At 38.8% G+C, this 17,108-nt stretch overlaps 1 protein-coding gene across 3 annotated transcripts in view; it reads right to left on the reverse strand.

Moving 5' to 3' along the window:
* Positions 1 to 17,108, reverse strand: part of LOC135791962 (visual system homeobox 2-like) — a 37,623-nt gene that overhangs the window by 2,868 nt on the left and 17,647 nt on the right. For all 3 annotated transcript variants that reach the window (XR_010548163.1, XM_065302577.1, XM_065302576.1), the window contains exons 3-5: positions 15,054 to 15,138; positions 14,867 to 14,993; positions 1,465 to 1,639 (exon numbers count right to left, since the gene is read on the reverse strand). Coding sequence is in view for 2 of the 3 variants with exons in the window: in XM_065302577.1 (XP_065158649.1) it covers positions 1,465 to 1,639; positions 14,867 to 14,993; positions 15,054 to 15,138 (387 nt within the window). In the remaining variant the exon portion in view is untranslated. The remainder of the gene's footprint in view (positions 1 to 1,464; positions 1,640 to 14,866; positions 14,994 to 15,053; positions 15,139 to 17,108) is intronic.

Here is a 17,108-nt window from a genome sequence, read left to right on the forward strand (position 1 = left end):
CGCATGAATTTTTTTTTTCATTGTTACGTGCAATTTCTTCCACGATTTGCGTCGCGTTTGCGAAATCGGAAGAGAGCACAATGCAAAAACTATATTGCTTCGCCACAAAATGAATAAATGAGCAAAACGAACGCACAACAAAAGCAACTTTCACGTCAGCGACGTTTCCATCCTGCTAAACACTAGAAAACACTCATAGAATGTGTTTGACACATCGTTACTTCTATCAACCGATGGAAAACCATACGAAATAATTATGAATGATGAGAAGTAATGTGGTGGTATCGTGGAGCAAGTGGGATAATGGTCTGCGATCCGCAAGCAGGTAGAAAAACCTTGGGATTTTTGCGTAAAAATAAACTCAACCAGACTACAAAACTCAAAAACGCTAAATGAAAATTTCTTTCGAATTTTAAAACGCAGATTAATTTATTATAGATTTGTGTGTGTGTTGAGTGTTGAGACACAACATGTGTGCATCAAATATAAAAAGTCGCCTGTCGCGATTAAAATGCGCGCAGTAAGTAGATTACGTTGTTGCACGCCCGGGCCGATATGCATAGGTCGCGAGAGGAGAGGACTGGAAGCTAAGTCGGCTAAAACAGCTTACTCAGTGCAAGCAACATGCGTGAAACCACGTAAGCAGCGGGGCCTAGGTAGGACAACACGCCCGTCGCGCGCGCGCGGCGGTGTTGTAAAACACGCGAGGCGCAGGCATGCACCGCGCGAGTCAAAAGGTGTCGGGTGTTGCGAAGTTTGTGGCGTACGGCGCTAGTCAAGCGAGAGTGAGTGTGGTGCCGCACGGGGCCGGAAACTGCGTCGAGCGACGCCGCGCGCGCGCTTGACTCGCAGGCAAAGCAGGCAAAGTTCAGAATGAAACGGAATGTCTATATGTGTGTGTGTTGTGTGTGTGTAGCGGTAACGGGCGTGCTTAGCGCAGCGCGGTTGTAATATAAAAAGGATCGCTAGACTGCTGCGTGGCGCCCTCACGCGGATCCTAAACGCATTCGGTTTGTTGTAAAAAATGTATCCGCGCAGCGTAGTGACGTTTACATTTTCTATTATATCTATATACTAGCCGCTAGCGGAAAGCGGAAATTTACAGTTAGTTTTGTGCCTGATGCGCATGCCGAAGATAGTAAAAGATTTTGAACCTCTCTACATTTCACTATTTTACAATTAATTCATTCAACGCTTCACATCCGCGGGATTTTTCTCATCGCGGCGTTAATTAATGTATTCATTTTTTGTTGCAGGTTTCAAAGATGTGAAGATGATGGCGGACATGCAATGCTTTTTAAATAATTAACCTTCTATGCCATTAAACCACCAAGTAGAGAAAAAATATTTTAATTTATGAATTAAATAAAATATAAAAACGGGAAAATTTTATGCTGAACATATACGAGTGGATAAATAGTTTAGAGTAAGGGCAATTGTTTAAAAAGGACATACAGTCATTACCTAAGAGCCAGGGTGCAACACTCTCATTCTCCTTGGCGCTCTTGAGGATTGTATCCGGGAGCGGCAGCGAGTGCCGCACCATCGCGCCGTATAATCCGTACTCGGCCATTATTGTACTCCTGCCCCAGCATTTCTCGGTTTTTCGCCATTTTGCACGTCGGTTTTGGAACCACACCTAAAAACAATTCATATTTTCATTATTTCATACATCTAACAATCAATCATTATATAAACATCACGTAGAATCATTAATAACAATTAATAAACAATAAATATTGTTTTTCTTTGTATACAAGGATAAATGCGGTGACTATTGATTTATGATATTGATTTTAACTGATAAAAACGTACACAGAGCTAAAAATAAAATCGCAAATTTGTAAAAACGAAAAAATATGATAAATTCAGCAACGCGCGCAATGCCAGTGATATTTATTTATAACGGTGTCACTTGGTTCCGTACGAAGAGCGCTCCGTATTCACGTATCACATAAATAGCTAAACAAGGCAACGTCCTCGATTTACTTTATCTGTATTTAACATTAATGTGCCTTTCAATCCTTGTAACTAATAAATGTGTTTTATTCCAATCCTTGGTTTTACAAGATGGGAATAAACGCGTTTTTCAATGTTTAAACAAATATTTATAAAACCATCAACGTCGTAGATGAGTAAAACGCTAGAAAAACATTAATTTGTTTATTTGGTTTCGCTGATTTTATCATCATAGCAAACATTGAAGAAAAACAAAATCGTCAATGTGGTGTATTGAGATAGGCAACTTCTTATACACGCAAGCTCGGTTGTATACCATGAACCTATAAACGCTTTCGAATTTAGTTTAATATTACGATAATTCTTCGTATTTTGCTGTTTTAATTATAGAAATAATTTTAATTTGTTTAAATATTAATGTAAAATTATGTTTTATAGATTTATTGTGAGTAAACGCAATTTTTCAATTGAAAAGTTTCATTTATTTACGATTTAAAAGCATTTCGCATTTAACCAGTTATTAAATGCGCGTCATAACAAAATAACAACCATCGGCTGTGTGTGTGTGTGTTATTCAGGTTTACTGTTAGGCGTTTTGTTGTGTGCTTGATTTATGGAATCATTAGCGTCCGCCGGCGCGCCGTGGCGATTATTATTTGAATTAAATTTAATTAAAGCGCACAAATATTCACTCTTTCACTTCCATTGAATATGCAACTAAAAACGCGCCAAGCAGATTTATTTAATTCGCCGTGGCGAACATTAAAATATTCAATAAAATAATCGCATTTGCTGGTTGGTTATTAATTACGTCCGCGCAAAACGCATGTTTGTTTTCAATAGTATTAAGCTTTTTAAATGTTGCAATTCGATTCATGCGTAAACTTGATTAAAATTGAATTATTCCAAACATTGCTTTTTAATTAAACCTTTTTTTAATAAATTGAAACATTAAACGCACACACAACACAAAAAAAGCGCGCTAGTTTCGTATGATTATCTGCTGTTGACATAAATAATCTCTGCGTTTGTAGTGTGGGCGGCGACGGAACCCCCATTGACGCATTCACACGTGCGCACGTTGATCATTGTGTGTGCTCAGTGCGAGTATCGTGCGTAATGTGTAATTTTCGTTTGTGGAATAGCGATTGCTTTAGTTGTTGCATTCACTGTTCGATTATTGCATTGGGGAATTTATTTCGTGACTGTTTAGTGAAAATCTAAGCTAAGAAAGACATGATGTTGCGAGAGGGTGTGAGTAGGTAAGTGTGCTGGTAGCGGGGGCGGCAGACATGTAATTCGTGCGACAATGGAACCGATTAGCCCCCAGTCGCGACGGCGCTCGAGGAATTAATTAACAAATTAAATTAGAAATTAACTCGTTCAATAGACGGCGGCGCAAGCGTGGAAATTGACGTAAGATGAATTCACGCACTTGGAAATTGGATTGTTACATGGAAGCAATCAAATTGAGTAAATAATTTTGTGAAAAAATGTAAAAAAAAATTAAAATTTTGGAAAACCAGCAATTTATGGCATATTTTGAGGTTTAAACGGGTGAAAATTTATTTTTAGGTTATTAACAATCAAATTACTCTTAAAAATGCTAAAATTATTTGTTATTACATGAGATACAGAGTGTTAAATACATAAAACACTAAAAAAATTTTTTTGGTGATTTTAAATTTTTTCTTCAACTAAAAGTTATTTTAAGAACACAAATTAAATTACGTGTAGTCGGTTAATGTGCGACATGTAAAAATATCCACCCCCTGCCCCAGATGACTCGTAATGCGTTTTTTAATGCCTAATGCAAATGCGCATCGCGATTGCCGGACGATTTGTTACAATTACATTTGCATAATTGCGTTATGTGCATAAACGCGATAATCTGAACAACGTCATATCCAAGAGGGTTGCAACCATTCCCCATCGTTATCCCCACCAGCAAAGAAAACTCACTTCCTTCGCAAATGTTTCTCGTCTTTCTTGTAACATTTCACCACGCATAAGCAAGCAATAAAGCAATCACAGCCATACCACTTTAAGCAACTCCCGGATTGATGACGTTATCAACGCAAATACAAAATACTCAAGTGAAACATTGAAACATTGCCATCACAGTGAACCGCACGAAGAAAACAGCTTTTAATTTAATAATTGTTTGCCGCTTCTTTCGTGTTTCGTGTTTTTTTCGGTTTTATGTGCGAGGGAGAGACATAACGAGGGTACAAAAACAAATTGCCGAGTAAAAGGGGAACTCGCGCAGCTCAGAGAGGGTGGCACAGTGTCATACACAATGTTACAACTTGCGAGGTTTTCTAATCGCGTTCACCAAATAAAGTGAATATAGAATTAACGCCGCCGCCGTCGAGAGAGAGAATTGATTTACTCGACTGCGCATGGCCGTGATTTATCGTGCGGCGCATGTTGGCGCTAGTTGTCGAATTAATCGCGGTCGGTTGATGATTGATAACGACTTTACGTAATTTCATTATTGCGATATTAATTATTCTTTTGATTCGCTACCAACCCAAACACACACACACACACATAACCTCAATTCTCATCTTTCATTATATCACTAGATATAACCTATAAATATCCACACAAATTGGCGCTGTGCGGTTATTGAATGATTAGCACAACGATATGCAATTATCGTTTTTGTTGACGGGCTCTTGTCTCTTGGCTCGGCGTCGGCGGTTTGTCGCTTATTAACTCGTTAGCCGGGCGTGTGGCTGACACGATAATTATTATCTTAGATATTCTGTATGATTTGACGCGTGTAAAAACCTCGCCGTGGAACAACGGCGTCGGGTGTTGAGCGTTGAGCTAACAAAAGCTTGCTGGATGACTCGACGCTTTTTATTTTTCACTCGCCAACAAGTTGTAACACACATATAACGACATACAGGATATTCCGTTGTTGGAAATTTTATCAAAAGTTGATAAATATTCGCTGATAACTTTATAACAATTTGCATCCGCTCAAATTTATTATTTACATAACTAAATTGTAATTTCTAATAACTGTAATTTGTTTCCGAGTAGAAAATAAATAAAAAACCGAAAAATAAAAATAAAAATAAAAATTGCCACTTTGCGACTTGATTTTCATTTATTCATTCATTCACACACGCTTGTTGTCGTGATGATTACGTACCTGCTTGTTTTTTCCAACAGACGTAATTTGATTACGATTGTTATCATCATGAGGCGTTATTATTATTGCGTTTCCTTATTTTTTGCGGCGCACAAAAAGACGTGTTTGTAATTTGTACGTAGGTAACTACACGCTTCGTGTATGATTGGCCGGAAATGCATGACACCTGTCTGCAACCGCCAACAAGAAATTGTTTAATTTGTTGCCGCGGCGGCGGCCATTTTCTTTCCGCGCGCGCACCAAAGGAAGTGAATAACGAACCGACGAGAGTTTTAACGTCACGCCATAATTGCGTTCGTTAACGAGACGTTTAACTTTTAACTAGGCAAGTTACTAATAATAATATTATATTCTTTGGAAAGTTTTCCTTCTTTTTTTTTGCTTTACCTTTAATAATATCCATTTAAATGTCTCTCAGAACGTCGTGAATCTATATTTTATACGCCAGCGTATAAATATGATTTGTTTGAAAAGTGTGCGGCCATAAATCAGCTTTTAATGCGTGTTTGTTCGAGATGAAAACTCATAACAAAATTCTACGACCAGAACGACCGAATCTGGGGGCGGGCGCCGGCGGAGGAACATTTGTTTGTGAAATCGTTCGGAAAAGAAACGACATGCATATAAACTCACATCGTAAACTTTATCCCAAGCATGATTTTCCATTCTTACGCGATATTATTGAGATTTACGCGTCGTGTAAACCAGAAAAACCACAAAATGTTACAATCACTATAAACACACCTAAAAAACAATAAAGCTAATCGTAATCTATATAAATTCAAATATTACACTCATTAAATCATCGTGATGTGTTTTTAATAAGTAAAAATTAAAAATAAAAAAAAAAAATTTGAAAAAAATTAACGCATGGTATAATATAGTCTGCCGAAGAACATATTCACCTGTCCGTCATCATTTTAAAGAATGATTAACACCTTCTACACCTTCGACACCCCACATCGCGGGCCACTCGTCGCCGCATTCTGCCCTCTGGATAGCCCTTTACGCTCGTGGTCTCCTCTTGCTCTCAACGCGCTGCCATTTTTATATTAAATTAGGTGCTGCGTCTGAATGACGGCGCGCGAATGATATAATGATACTTGTTAGGGGTCTCGCTCGTTAAGGACTGCCACTTTGACCAACAGCGCACAAATGAGTAGTGTAGGTACCCATCGATATATGCAGTGTCTCGTTAATTTCCGCCGCAACAAATTAGGCACCGGGATAGACATGACATTTATGACTATTTTACACGTGTCATCATTTCCAATTCTTTATATATTTTTTTCTTCATTGAATCAATTCGTATGCGATGCGATGTGTAAACACGAAAAGGACACAAGATATTGACTGAGGACGTTAAGTTATTACTTCGACGAAGGTGCTTCACGCGACATGCCCATTGAATACAATGACTGACAGAATGGGCATTGATATGCGATGAGGATTGGAGAATTGAACAATCATCACATCAGCTATGAATGAAACTTGTGTCTTATTTCTTTCGCTTGTCCATCAAAATGAGATATTGATATGTAAAACGTTTAATTTAATTAATTTTTTAATTTTTAATTTTACGCGTAAATAAACGATGAATTTTGATAAAAATGACAAATTCTAGTGTGAATTACATCAACGCCTGCCTTGTGTACACTTGTCGTTCATTGCGTTCGCATAATAAATGAACCAGTTATTAGTTTAGTGAGTTTCTGCCCACCCAGAATATTCATGCATACAACTAATATTAATATGCGTCTTTTGTGCGAGTTTTACGAAACGTCTCCGAATTTACACACCACGCGCAAGCAATAATCAAATTAATTTATATTTTCCATATTAATCTATTAATGATATTAGTGAAATGTATTCCCATTCATCATTATTCACACGCCGTTGTTATTAAATTTGATATAGTTATAGGTTATGTGCTGGAGGCGAGCTTTCGGATGAACACAAAGAGAAGACAAACTGCATCAGTCCGATGGAGTGTTATATTGATATTTAGTGCGTGTTGCGTACAATGCAAGTCGCGTGCGCGACACGTGGCGCGAGCGTTTCGAGTGCGTCGCGAGCTTTTAACGATGTGGCGCGCGTGTCGTCCGCCCGGGGTTCGATTACTTTGCGGTGTTATTAGAGTGTAATTATTGAAAAATGTATCTAACAAGTTCTCCCGCTGCGTTCTTTTTTAATGCTAATCGTATTTCACTGTGTTTTGCACTTGGATGACACATAGTAAGTTTATGTGGTGTATAATTGGTTGCATATAGTGGAGAATTCAATAATTTGATAATATTTACTATCAGATGATATTGGTTTACATAGGGTAAAATTTACTGCAGACAGGAAAAGGAAAAGATGCACAATGCGCTCGAAAATGCATCCGAACAGCAATGAAGCGTGTAATTTAATATTTGCACTCAGCGTTTGCAGCGCTCACTTTTCGCGAGCATTTCACGTTGGTAAATTGAATGAAGTGGATGCGCCAGTGTCGATTACTAATAGCTACTTGAAACTATATCAAAATGTTTCAAATATCCGACTGTGCAAATGTAAATTTTAACTCAAGCTTGATCGTTTCCAGCTTTCTAACCCTTATTATCCGATTTGCATCAGTTATTCAAAGCTCATGCAAAACTCCGCTCGTTTGTTACGCTAAAGACCTGCTTCTGGAGAACAGGGAGCTTTGCCGACCAAAAAACGGATAAGCATAGTTCACAAAGTCGTAATACTCGCAGGATGGCGCAAAAGGGAGCGCTGGCAGTAAGCAGGTCGCAGGACATTTTTATGTTCGGACATTTTCTACTCCATTAGGCGAGCAACTCAAGACGGGTAGGAAAACACGCATTATAAAACGATTTCTAACTGAAAAACTGCTGAAAACTAAATTCCCAACGACGAAGATCAAGTTATCAACCACTCCCCATCTTCTAATCACATTTTAAGGAGTTTCCCATCGAATTGATCCGTGTTTACGTCGATTTACCAACAATATCGAATGGAAAAAAGAAACGTCTGCGCTGTCCGCGCGCACAAAAGGCAGAGTCAGTTGTTGGTGAAGTTTTTCGGGGCGAAAGTTGAAGAGTGTAGAATGGTCATGCCAACGCCCGAAGACCTCCGGAAAAAGGCGCGCACACAATGCGCATTGTGTCCATGTTGAAGTTGCTAGTCTTCCAGACCACGACCGAGGGAAACGTATTGTTGAATTGTTGTTATTGTTAGCCGACTCGAGCACACGCTACGAAATACTCTCGATACCCGGAGTATCTCGCAAGTACTCAGCGATACGAGTATCTATATATTTTCGAAATGACTTTATACAAAAATTAATAACCGTACCGCACCCTCAAAGTGCTTAGTGCTTAGTTCGTTCGAATTTGACTGTGTAATAGAGAGTCCCGGATTAGATAGACAGGCGATTCACTCCGAGTGGAGCACTCATCGTGCAGGAATGCAGAGCGAGGGCTTCTTAATTGACTAATTCCTAGCATAATGGGCAATTGCTATTCCACCAGCGGACTAATCCGAGTGATGCGCTATATATTCCTCGGCCGTCTGGCTCGCCAACCTCACGAACCTATATACACCCTCTTATATTGGATTCATCCCTAAGTACATTCTCTTTTTGATGATGATAACATATTACGCTGGATACTTTAAAGTGAATTCACCACCGCAGGGATTCAATTAATTTTCAACAATGGAATAAATCGAAATTGCATTTTTATTTTTTACTAGCTTTTGTCAGTATTAAATACTAAATAAAAATGTAATTTGTTTTTACTCTCTTGTTCTATACATAGTATGTGTCAATTCTATCAATAAGATTTGCAATTTAATTTTAAGAAATTAATTATATATAGAATTGCTTATAATGCACTTCAGTGCGCCATCTCGGATTCAACTATTTAACTATAACTATGATTGAAACTCAATGCCAACTTTTTTCTTATAGAAAAAGGCTGTTTTTAGGGTTTTCCCGGCAATTATTCGAATTATTCTTGCTGCAAAAACCATCTTTGGACTTTAACAGACATTTTAAAAAAAGAATTGGCCAAATTGGTCTGCGCGTTGTTGAGTTATGCGCTTTCAACACATTTTGCGTTTTTTATATTATAAATACTAGCTTTTGCCCACGACTTCGATCCGGTAGTGTTTAATAAAAATGTAATTTGTTTTTACTCTCTTGTTCTAAACACAGTATGTGTCAATTTTATCAATTAGATTCGCAATTTTATTTTAAAGAAATTAATTATATAAAGAATTGCTAATAATGCACTTGACTGCGCCATCTCGGATTCAACTATTTAACTATAACTATGATTGAATCTCAATGCCAACTTTTATGCTATAGAAAAAAACTATCTTTAGGGTTTTCCCGGCAATTATTCAAATTTTTTCGCTGTAAAAAACCATCTTTGGACATTAACGAACATTTTAAAAAAGAATTGGCCAAATTGGTCAAGACGTTGTTGAGTTATGCGCTTACCAACACATTTTGCGATTCATTTTTATATTGTAGTGTTCAAAATATGTAAAAAATAAAAACGCGTGTGAATCTGCTTGTTACCCTTAAATATCCCGCTGTTTTCTGATTTTTCGAGGGTTTAAACTCATGATACCCCGCGTTATTATTAATTATAATAACCAATGTGATGCTAAAAAGGGTGAGCTGGTCGTTACATGTAACACGCACGTTTTGCGTTTTGCGGCGCTGGGAATCCGTCTCATTTATTTTCGGGCACGTGCTCACACCCGCTGTGCGCACCAAACAAATTTCTAATCTTCCCCTTGCTTTTTATCACACATAACCAAATCCGACGCCAGTAGTAATAATTTTCTTTGCTTTTCTGCGATTTTTCTCATTTTCCATGTGAACAATGGCGTCTTTCAAACGTCGTGGCGCATTTTTATTCAGTCGTGACACACGTTTTGGTTGCGTTTTAATATGCGCCGCAATAATAGAAAGATAGGGATTGTTAGTCGGCGCGACGTCTTCAAGATGTGCACACCGACTCACAACTGGCGGGTGGGAGGATGAGTTTCGATTTTCGAAACCGCCGAAACGGCACTTGAGCGGCGCGCCTGGCGTCCACTCGACGCGCGCTCGTCAAAATCGTTTTTAACGAGATAATTACGACGAGTTTGTTTATTTAGATAAGGGATCTTTTTTATACCTTCACGAGACGCGCTCGAGTGGCGGACTCAAGATATTCTCGCGTTTCCTTTAATATTTTTCACGTCGTTGTGGTCGCTGGCATCTTGCCACACACACCGTGCTTACAAATTAGTCATCGCAGCAACCAAAACGTATAATCATGCACCCGTTCGATTTATGTGAGTTTATTTGAGTTAATAAGAGTTAATTTATTTCCTATAATGTTTTAATCTGTATTCCCAGTGACTTTAATAAGTATCCAATTAATTCTCGTCTGGCAAAGCTGTCTGCGCGCTTTGTGCGCGCCGGATTCTTGCATTTCATATTAAAGTTTAATTGACGCGCGCGTACGTGACGGCATTTCAATTGCCCCCAGAGATAAGTCGTCGACGACAAGTCACACTTTTATTATTTTCTAGGGAGGCACGGACTTTCGCCCTCGGCATCACAGACACATGACAATCAAGTCATTTTAATCATTCATCAAACGGAATTAAAACGTTGAATTAAATTTTTATAAAATTTTTTAAAAACATAAATAGATATCAGTGAAATCAACTTATCAACCCGAAATGTAATTGATTATTTACTCTAGTCGATTACGCACTCCATCATTCTTCTCCCGGGTGTGGTGCGTCGAGGAAACTCACACAGTTGATAGTTTTCACGCCCGTTTAGCACCCGTCGAACAAGGGACGAGCCGAGATGGTTTGTCCTCAACCGAACAAGAGGGTTGCAACACGCACTTACGTGTAATACTTGTGTTACACTTGTTACAATATCCCTCCTGGCTGCTGGCTTTTTGCTAAAAGTGGTAATGGAATAATACATTTGATATTCGTTTGTTTTCTTGCTTGGAAATTCCCTTTGAATTAATGTTTTGCACTTTCTTACACTTATTTTATACCCGCCAGCGTTTCTTGCGCATGTTTATGTGAATTTTATGAGTAATGCCCAAAGTTCACATTTAGTGTGCGTCGGGTTGTTATACGCGTGTAATTGTTGCGCGCCCCGAAACTGGGGGAGAGATATATGTTTTCGGATGTGTATAGGGTTTGGTGGGTCTGCAAACGTCCCCTTAGGGGGACACAACAGCTAGTCATTAGGGCATTACACCGAAATTAATTTACAAGTGTGTTACCAGTTGTTACTTAATGAATAAACTTTACCTACGAGTGTCCCCGCCGGCCCAGCGCTTAAATTCGATGCAAAACACAACATTAACACCCTCACAATGCCGAAACCCAGAAATAAATTACATACCAACTGTTTAAATGAATAATATTTACAAAAAATTATAAAAATTCAATTTTACACAAAAATCGACTGAAAATCATTTTTTCTTTAGAAATATTTTGTTTTAAGTTGAACTGAATAAATTGTTGTGTTTATTGTGATGCGTGTATGCTACGGTATGCTTAAATTCTAAATTATATATCGGGGCGGGGCGTCAAATCATTAATTGCTTTTGCTATTTGCGCACAAACTCTCTCGCCGCTAGAGAACGCTAAAAGCCAAGCAAACGCGCCGCGTGCACGAGCGAACAAAGCAAGCCGGGCGCGATTGGAAAGAGGCGGCGGCGGCGGCGGCACTGTGGCGGCGAGAAACATGCGAAAATTAATTATTACGGTTGTAATTATTCCATTTGCCAGTTAACTGTTTGCCATTTGTCGCACATTTGTCGCACAATTCGGCGAATTTCCGAACTAACTCGCGTTTTTGTTTCGAAACCCACACACAGAGCAGCTATAATTAATTATAAGTAAATCCAATATTAATTAATAACAGAATTACAATTTTTTCTATCAAATTCATAGAGGATTTCGCTAAAATTCAGAATTTTCAATCGGTTTGTTTCTATTGTTTTTAGTTTCCAAGATAATCGCTGTTAAAAAATCAAAAAAATTAAAAATTACCAAAAATTTGAAAAAATTTTGAAAAAAAGTGTTTACTCTGTATTTATAAAGAAAATTGATGTTATTTCCAAACATTAAGCATTCAATTAACAAATTGTGCCCAACTCGCCTGATTTCACCCGCAATAACACAAAAACCCAAAAGAAAAAAAGCATTACTTGTATATTATCGATTTAATAAAAGTAAAAAAGTTTCCTTGTGTGTTGCTGGTATTAACTCGACACAAGGGATGTTAACATGAAGAATACCGAACACAGAAGGGGAGTGCGCCTGCATAAATGTAACAACGTGTAACGTGTTCGCTCCTGAGGGACTCCTCGATCAAATGAATGCTAATGCCGACCGATTCGATGCTCTAAACATGATGGTAAACATCACTTTTCGCGTTTTAGTCAACGTCTCCGGAGATTTGCCACTGCAGATCAATTTTGACCCAACGTCGTTTAATTTACTTATTGTCACCGCGCTCGATAAAATCTCATTTTTATTCATTGCGTTGTGAATAAGTTATTTGTGTGAGAAAATTATTTTTCTCTCAGGATACGAAGAGAAGTGGCTTGTTTTGATTGATTAAATTCAGCACACGAAAGTCCTAATCCCGTTGAAGCTGGAAACTAATTTTCGCACACTAATTTCCCTTCTAGTTCAAGCGTGTCGAGACACACACAACGCGATTAAGCCCATATTGCACGCGAAGGAAGTTCTTGCGGCGAGTCGCATCTAATTTGTACGACGCCGGGACTTACGTTTCGCTCTCCGGTCAATTGACTGTGCTTCGGCGATCGGCTTATCGACTTCCGGATTACGCATTGTCCTCTTGCCAACCCGTGCCGAGCTGGGTAGTGATAATATTCGGTTATTCGTCACACGAATTTCACAACCCTTTGTTGTGTTGGTCAAGGGTGAATTTTCCCCTCTGCAAACCCTTTTCGTATTTATTTGCCGTAACGAATGCAGAATATGTGTGTTTTTTGCGTTTGTGTAAATTAACGATTGTGATCAAACCATCAATCGTGAAATTGTTTCGGGATTTGAATTATCCGCACACTGCACCAACAAGAATCGAAGTGTGGAGGTGACAATTCCTCTTTCCCCAACAGCAGTCGCATTCCTGTTCGTAGCATTGCAAGATGAAAAAAATAAAACACGAACGCCTGCACGCAGTATGTGTGCGGATTCGATAAATCTGACAAATTGCGAGTGGCAGATCAATTTGTATCTACTTTATTCGGTTCGATTGCTCTTGCCGTTAGCGTAACGACATTTTTCATGTTATTTCTGAACACTCATGCTCACTTTCAGCCCCCGACAGCATTAAATATGTTTATTTGCGTAAATTTCGTAAATTTGTTAATCACCCATTAGCCTTTAACCTCTCTCTCGTCGAAAACAACAAAATAATGGGCAATAACGAAATGTTTCGATGCGAAACTTTTTCGCTTAATTAGTGCAGCGCACACGGCAGCTACTATTACCAATAACGAAATAATAAATTGCTACATTAAGCAATTAAAAGTCAACAACTCGCTCTTGACGGACGGGTAACTCGCAGTGCATCAATGCCTAATATCGGCCGGCTTCATTAAAACTAAGCAAATCCTACTCGGGTTACGTCATTATTAAACCGCGTATTATTTCGTTTCTTTCACCCTAATTCTTTGTAGAAAAACAAAAAAATTCGGTTTCTCTTAAAATTCAAATTAAAACCGAACCGAAGCATGCATTTGGTAAGTGTGCGCGCGCACAATTAGCAGTCGGCGATAATTACTTCGTTAGTAAAATTCCTGCCAACTAAAACTAATAGTACAAAATGTCTGGCGTAAGTTTAATTAAGACGGAGGTAAAACGCTGCGCGGAAGTTTCGCAAGTTTTCGAGACGAGCTGTACGCGCAAAATTTGTTGACGGGCTTTTTGATAGAAACTCATTAGTCAAACTAAAGCACAAACTAAAACTATGCAATAAATAAAATTTTAAAACTTTTTTTGCCTTTAAACCCCTTAAAACCAAGAATTTATTATGTTTTTGCTCTTAAATTGGTTAATAAACAAAATATTTTTTATTTATTTTTTTAATCTTAGACGTTGATCTGTATACTTTTCGCTTAGATTTGTCCGGTACTTGTGCGCGCAGCAATAGCGGCCATTATGGGGCGTCGCGCGTGGGGCCAATGAGACATGGCGCACAAGCGACGCCAATCGGCGCCGCAGCGCGCACCAAGCACGAAACGAAACGGACGCTTTTTGTTCTCGACACATGCAGAACGCACAACGGCGCACACAGCTACCTACCCCGCAACCACCCCAGTCGCCTTTCTACATCAGCACCCTCTTTGTGCGTGTGTGTATGCATGCATACTGCGAATATAAGGAATGGATAATTAGTGGGCCGCGCTTCGTCGCTGGCGAAAGGGGGGCGCTCGCGTATGATTATGATTTATAATTGCCGCGCGCTGCGCCCTTTCCGTTGCCACCCTTGCCCTCCAACGTCTTGCAATGGCTTTTGAGGTGGGGGTGACAAGCAGAAGAAAAAAACTACCCCACCATAACCACCCTTCTTTCATCTACATAGGTATATAGTCTTATTAAAAATGTTGTACAAACACTGACTGTGTATTTGTTTTTAATTTTCAGACGAAACAAAAAAAGAATAAAAAATTAAGTACTAACCTGTATTCGATCTTCAGGAAGATCTGTTTTCAGACTTAGCATCTCCCTCGCGTAGACGTCCGGATAGTGCGCGTCTTTGAAAGCTTTTTCAAGCTCTTCCAATTGATAACTCGTAAAAATAGTCCGGCTGCAATTAAATTACAATAAACACAATAAATAAATATTAATAAAATGATTATTTATTTACCTATGTCTCCTTTTCTTCTTTTTCTTCTTGTTGAAGCCTCCCAAACCGTCAGTAATTGAAAAGTCTTTGGTATTGTCTAGTTGACCTGCAAAAAATAAAAAAATAAATTTTTAATTAATTTGTGAAAATTTACGATTTTGATACATTTGCACAACGTCTCCATTACCTTCCCTCAGTAAAAAAAGAAACGTGATAATAGCGCATTAGGGGGAGTGCACGACACGCCGAAAAAGCGGATGTAAACAACCCTCCCAAAGTTGCCGCGCGGAGAAGTAGTCTAAAAAGATCCCATTTATTCGCCTTAAGGACTTCATTTAGCGCGGGGTGCGTTAGGTAGCTGCTCCACCACTACCACCACCAGCAAGATGACTATATCGTATCTAAGACTAGCGCGCCGAAATTGGAGTTTAAATTTCACCCCGGCTTTATTTCGGTGAAAGCGGAAAAACGTCGAAAACGCGCTTTTGTTTAGCTTTCAACACACTGCAAAAAAGAACCAGCCGAGCAAAATAATACCTACACCGGCGGTTTCAATTTGTGTTTTTGTGCAAATTACATCGATTTGCTGCGCGCGCATTGTTCACAATTCTATGGATACAAGAAAGTATTTCCGGAAATTCGCATTGTTAGCGTTTGCAATTCATGCGCACAACTAGTAGTAATCAATGCGAAAAAATCAACTGATTGATTGATTGATTGATTGATGAATGAATGAATCACTAAAATTTTTTTATTGTAGAATTTCTGCGTGAATATATCCAGGATAGTCTTGTTTTTGGGGTTGTGCGCAAATAAAAGCAGGCGCATTCTCCGGGGACGGCTTGACGGTCGATTAAGGTCGTTTACGTCGGGGGTTAGAGTTCGTACGGTTCGGACACGCATTAGGACCACTCGGGGCTTCATCTCCGGGAGAGTATAATGTACACTTCATCAATTTGATTATAGCTAACCCACGAAAATTGGACGAGATTAAAACTAAAACTAAAATGTTTTTAGTGAAAAAAAATTTTTTTCTGAAAATTTTCTTATCCAAATGATACGTGACTGAGTGCTTTGGCTGACGAAACGTTTAAGCATTTTGTGTGTTTTTTTTTGTTTTTCTTTAGTGGTTGCCACTGCGAGGCGCAATTTCTCTCCGCTGCATTTTAAAACTCCTGAATTAGTAATTCACTTTATACGACCGGACCAACCACTCGACGCCGTAAGTCGTAGGTGGTTGTTGAAGGTGGTTGTGGGCTGCGCACGTCCCATCACGTGTCCGACGTGTTCCGCCGTGGCCATTCGGTTTTATTGCCTCGACATACGACGCGCAACTTTACACCTCGTCGCGAATAAACCAACTCGACAACTCGACACGAGAAATATTCGCACAGCGCATAAAAATGTACTCGTATTATTTATGCATGTTGAATAAAACGATTTTTTTCGTTTGTTTGTACAACATTGAGTGGTTTTAATTAATTAACCATGGCGTCAAATTGATTAATCATAAAATTATTAATGACAATAAAATTTTCATGCTTCAATTGCGCACAATTCGAATAATTGACAATTATTTTCAATTAATTATAAGCATTAATTAATCATAGTGACGACGACGAAATGAAATAATTTACTAAAAGGGAAAAGCACGTTTATATAGACATATAGTACGTTTTTTTCTTCTTTTTCTTCTTTTGCTTTGGGTTTTGTTCCATTTTATTTTTTTTTCGTGAGCTTGACGCACGTTTCGCTAAGCTATTAGCGCTGCCATGTCTGCTATTAGGCGTAGAAGCTTTCGAAGCTTTCGAGTTAGTTACGTCTTGAAGGCAGAGCAAAGCGCGCACAATGGACTAATTGGACGGCGTTTTCTTGAATAATTAACGTCTTTAATTTAATTGCCCCGGAGGCGCAGCGCTGTCTCGGCTGCGTCGGGATTTTAATTGGTTTTGCGTAAAAATAGTAAAGGCGACACATTTTTCGCACCTTTTTTTCTCATGCGCACGCAACGCGTTAATTAAAAATGTTCAATCTCCATTAAAGCGATTTAATTAACAATCGACGCATTTTTATTCC

Source organism: Atheta coriaria, unplaced genomic scaffold (genome assembly GCF_025399875.1).
Source record: "Atheta coriaria isolate IRGN ID8LTWV9N9 unplaced genomic scaffold, Caltech_Dcor_3.1 hic_scaffold_5_pilon, whole genome shotgun sequence".
NCBI lineage: Eukaryota > Metazoa > Arthropoda > Insecta > Coleoptera > Staphylinidae > Dalotia > Dalotia coriaria.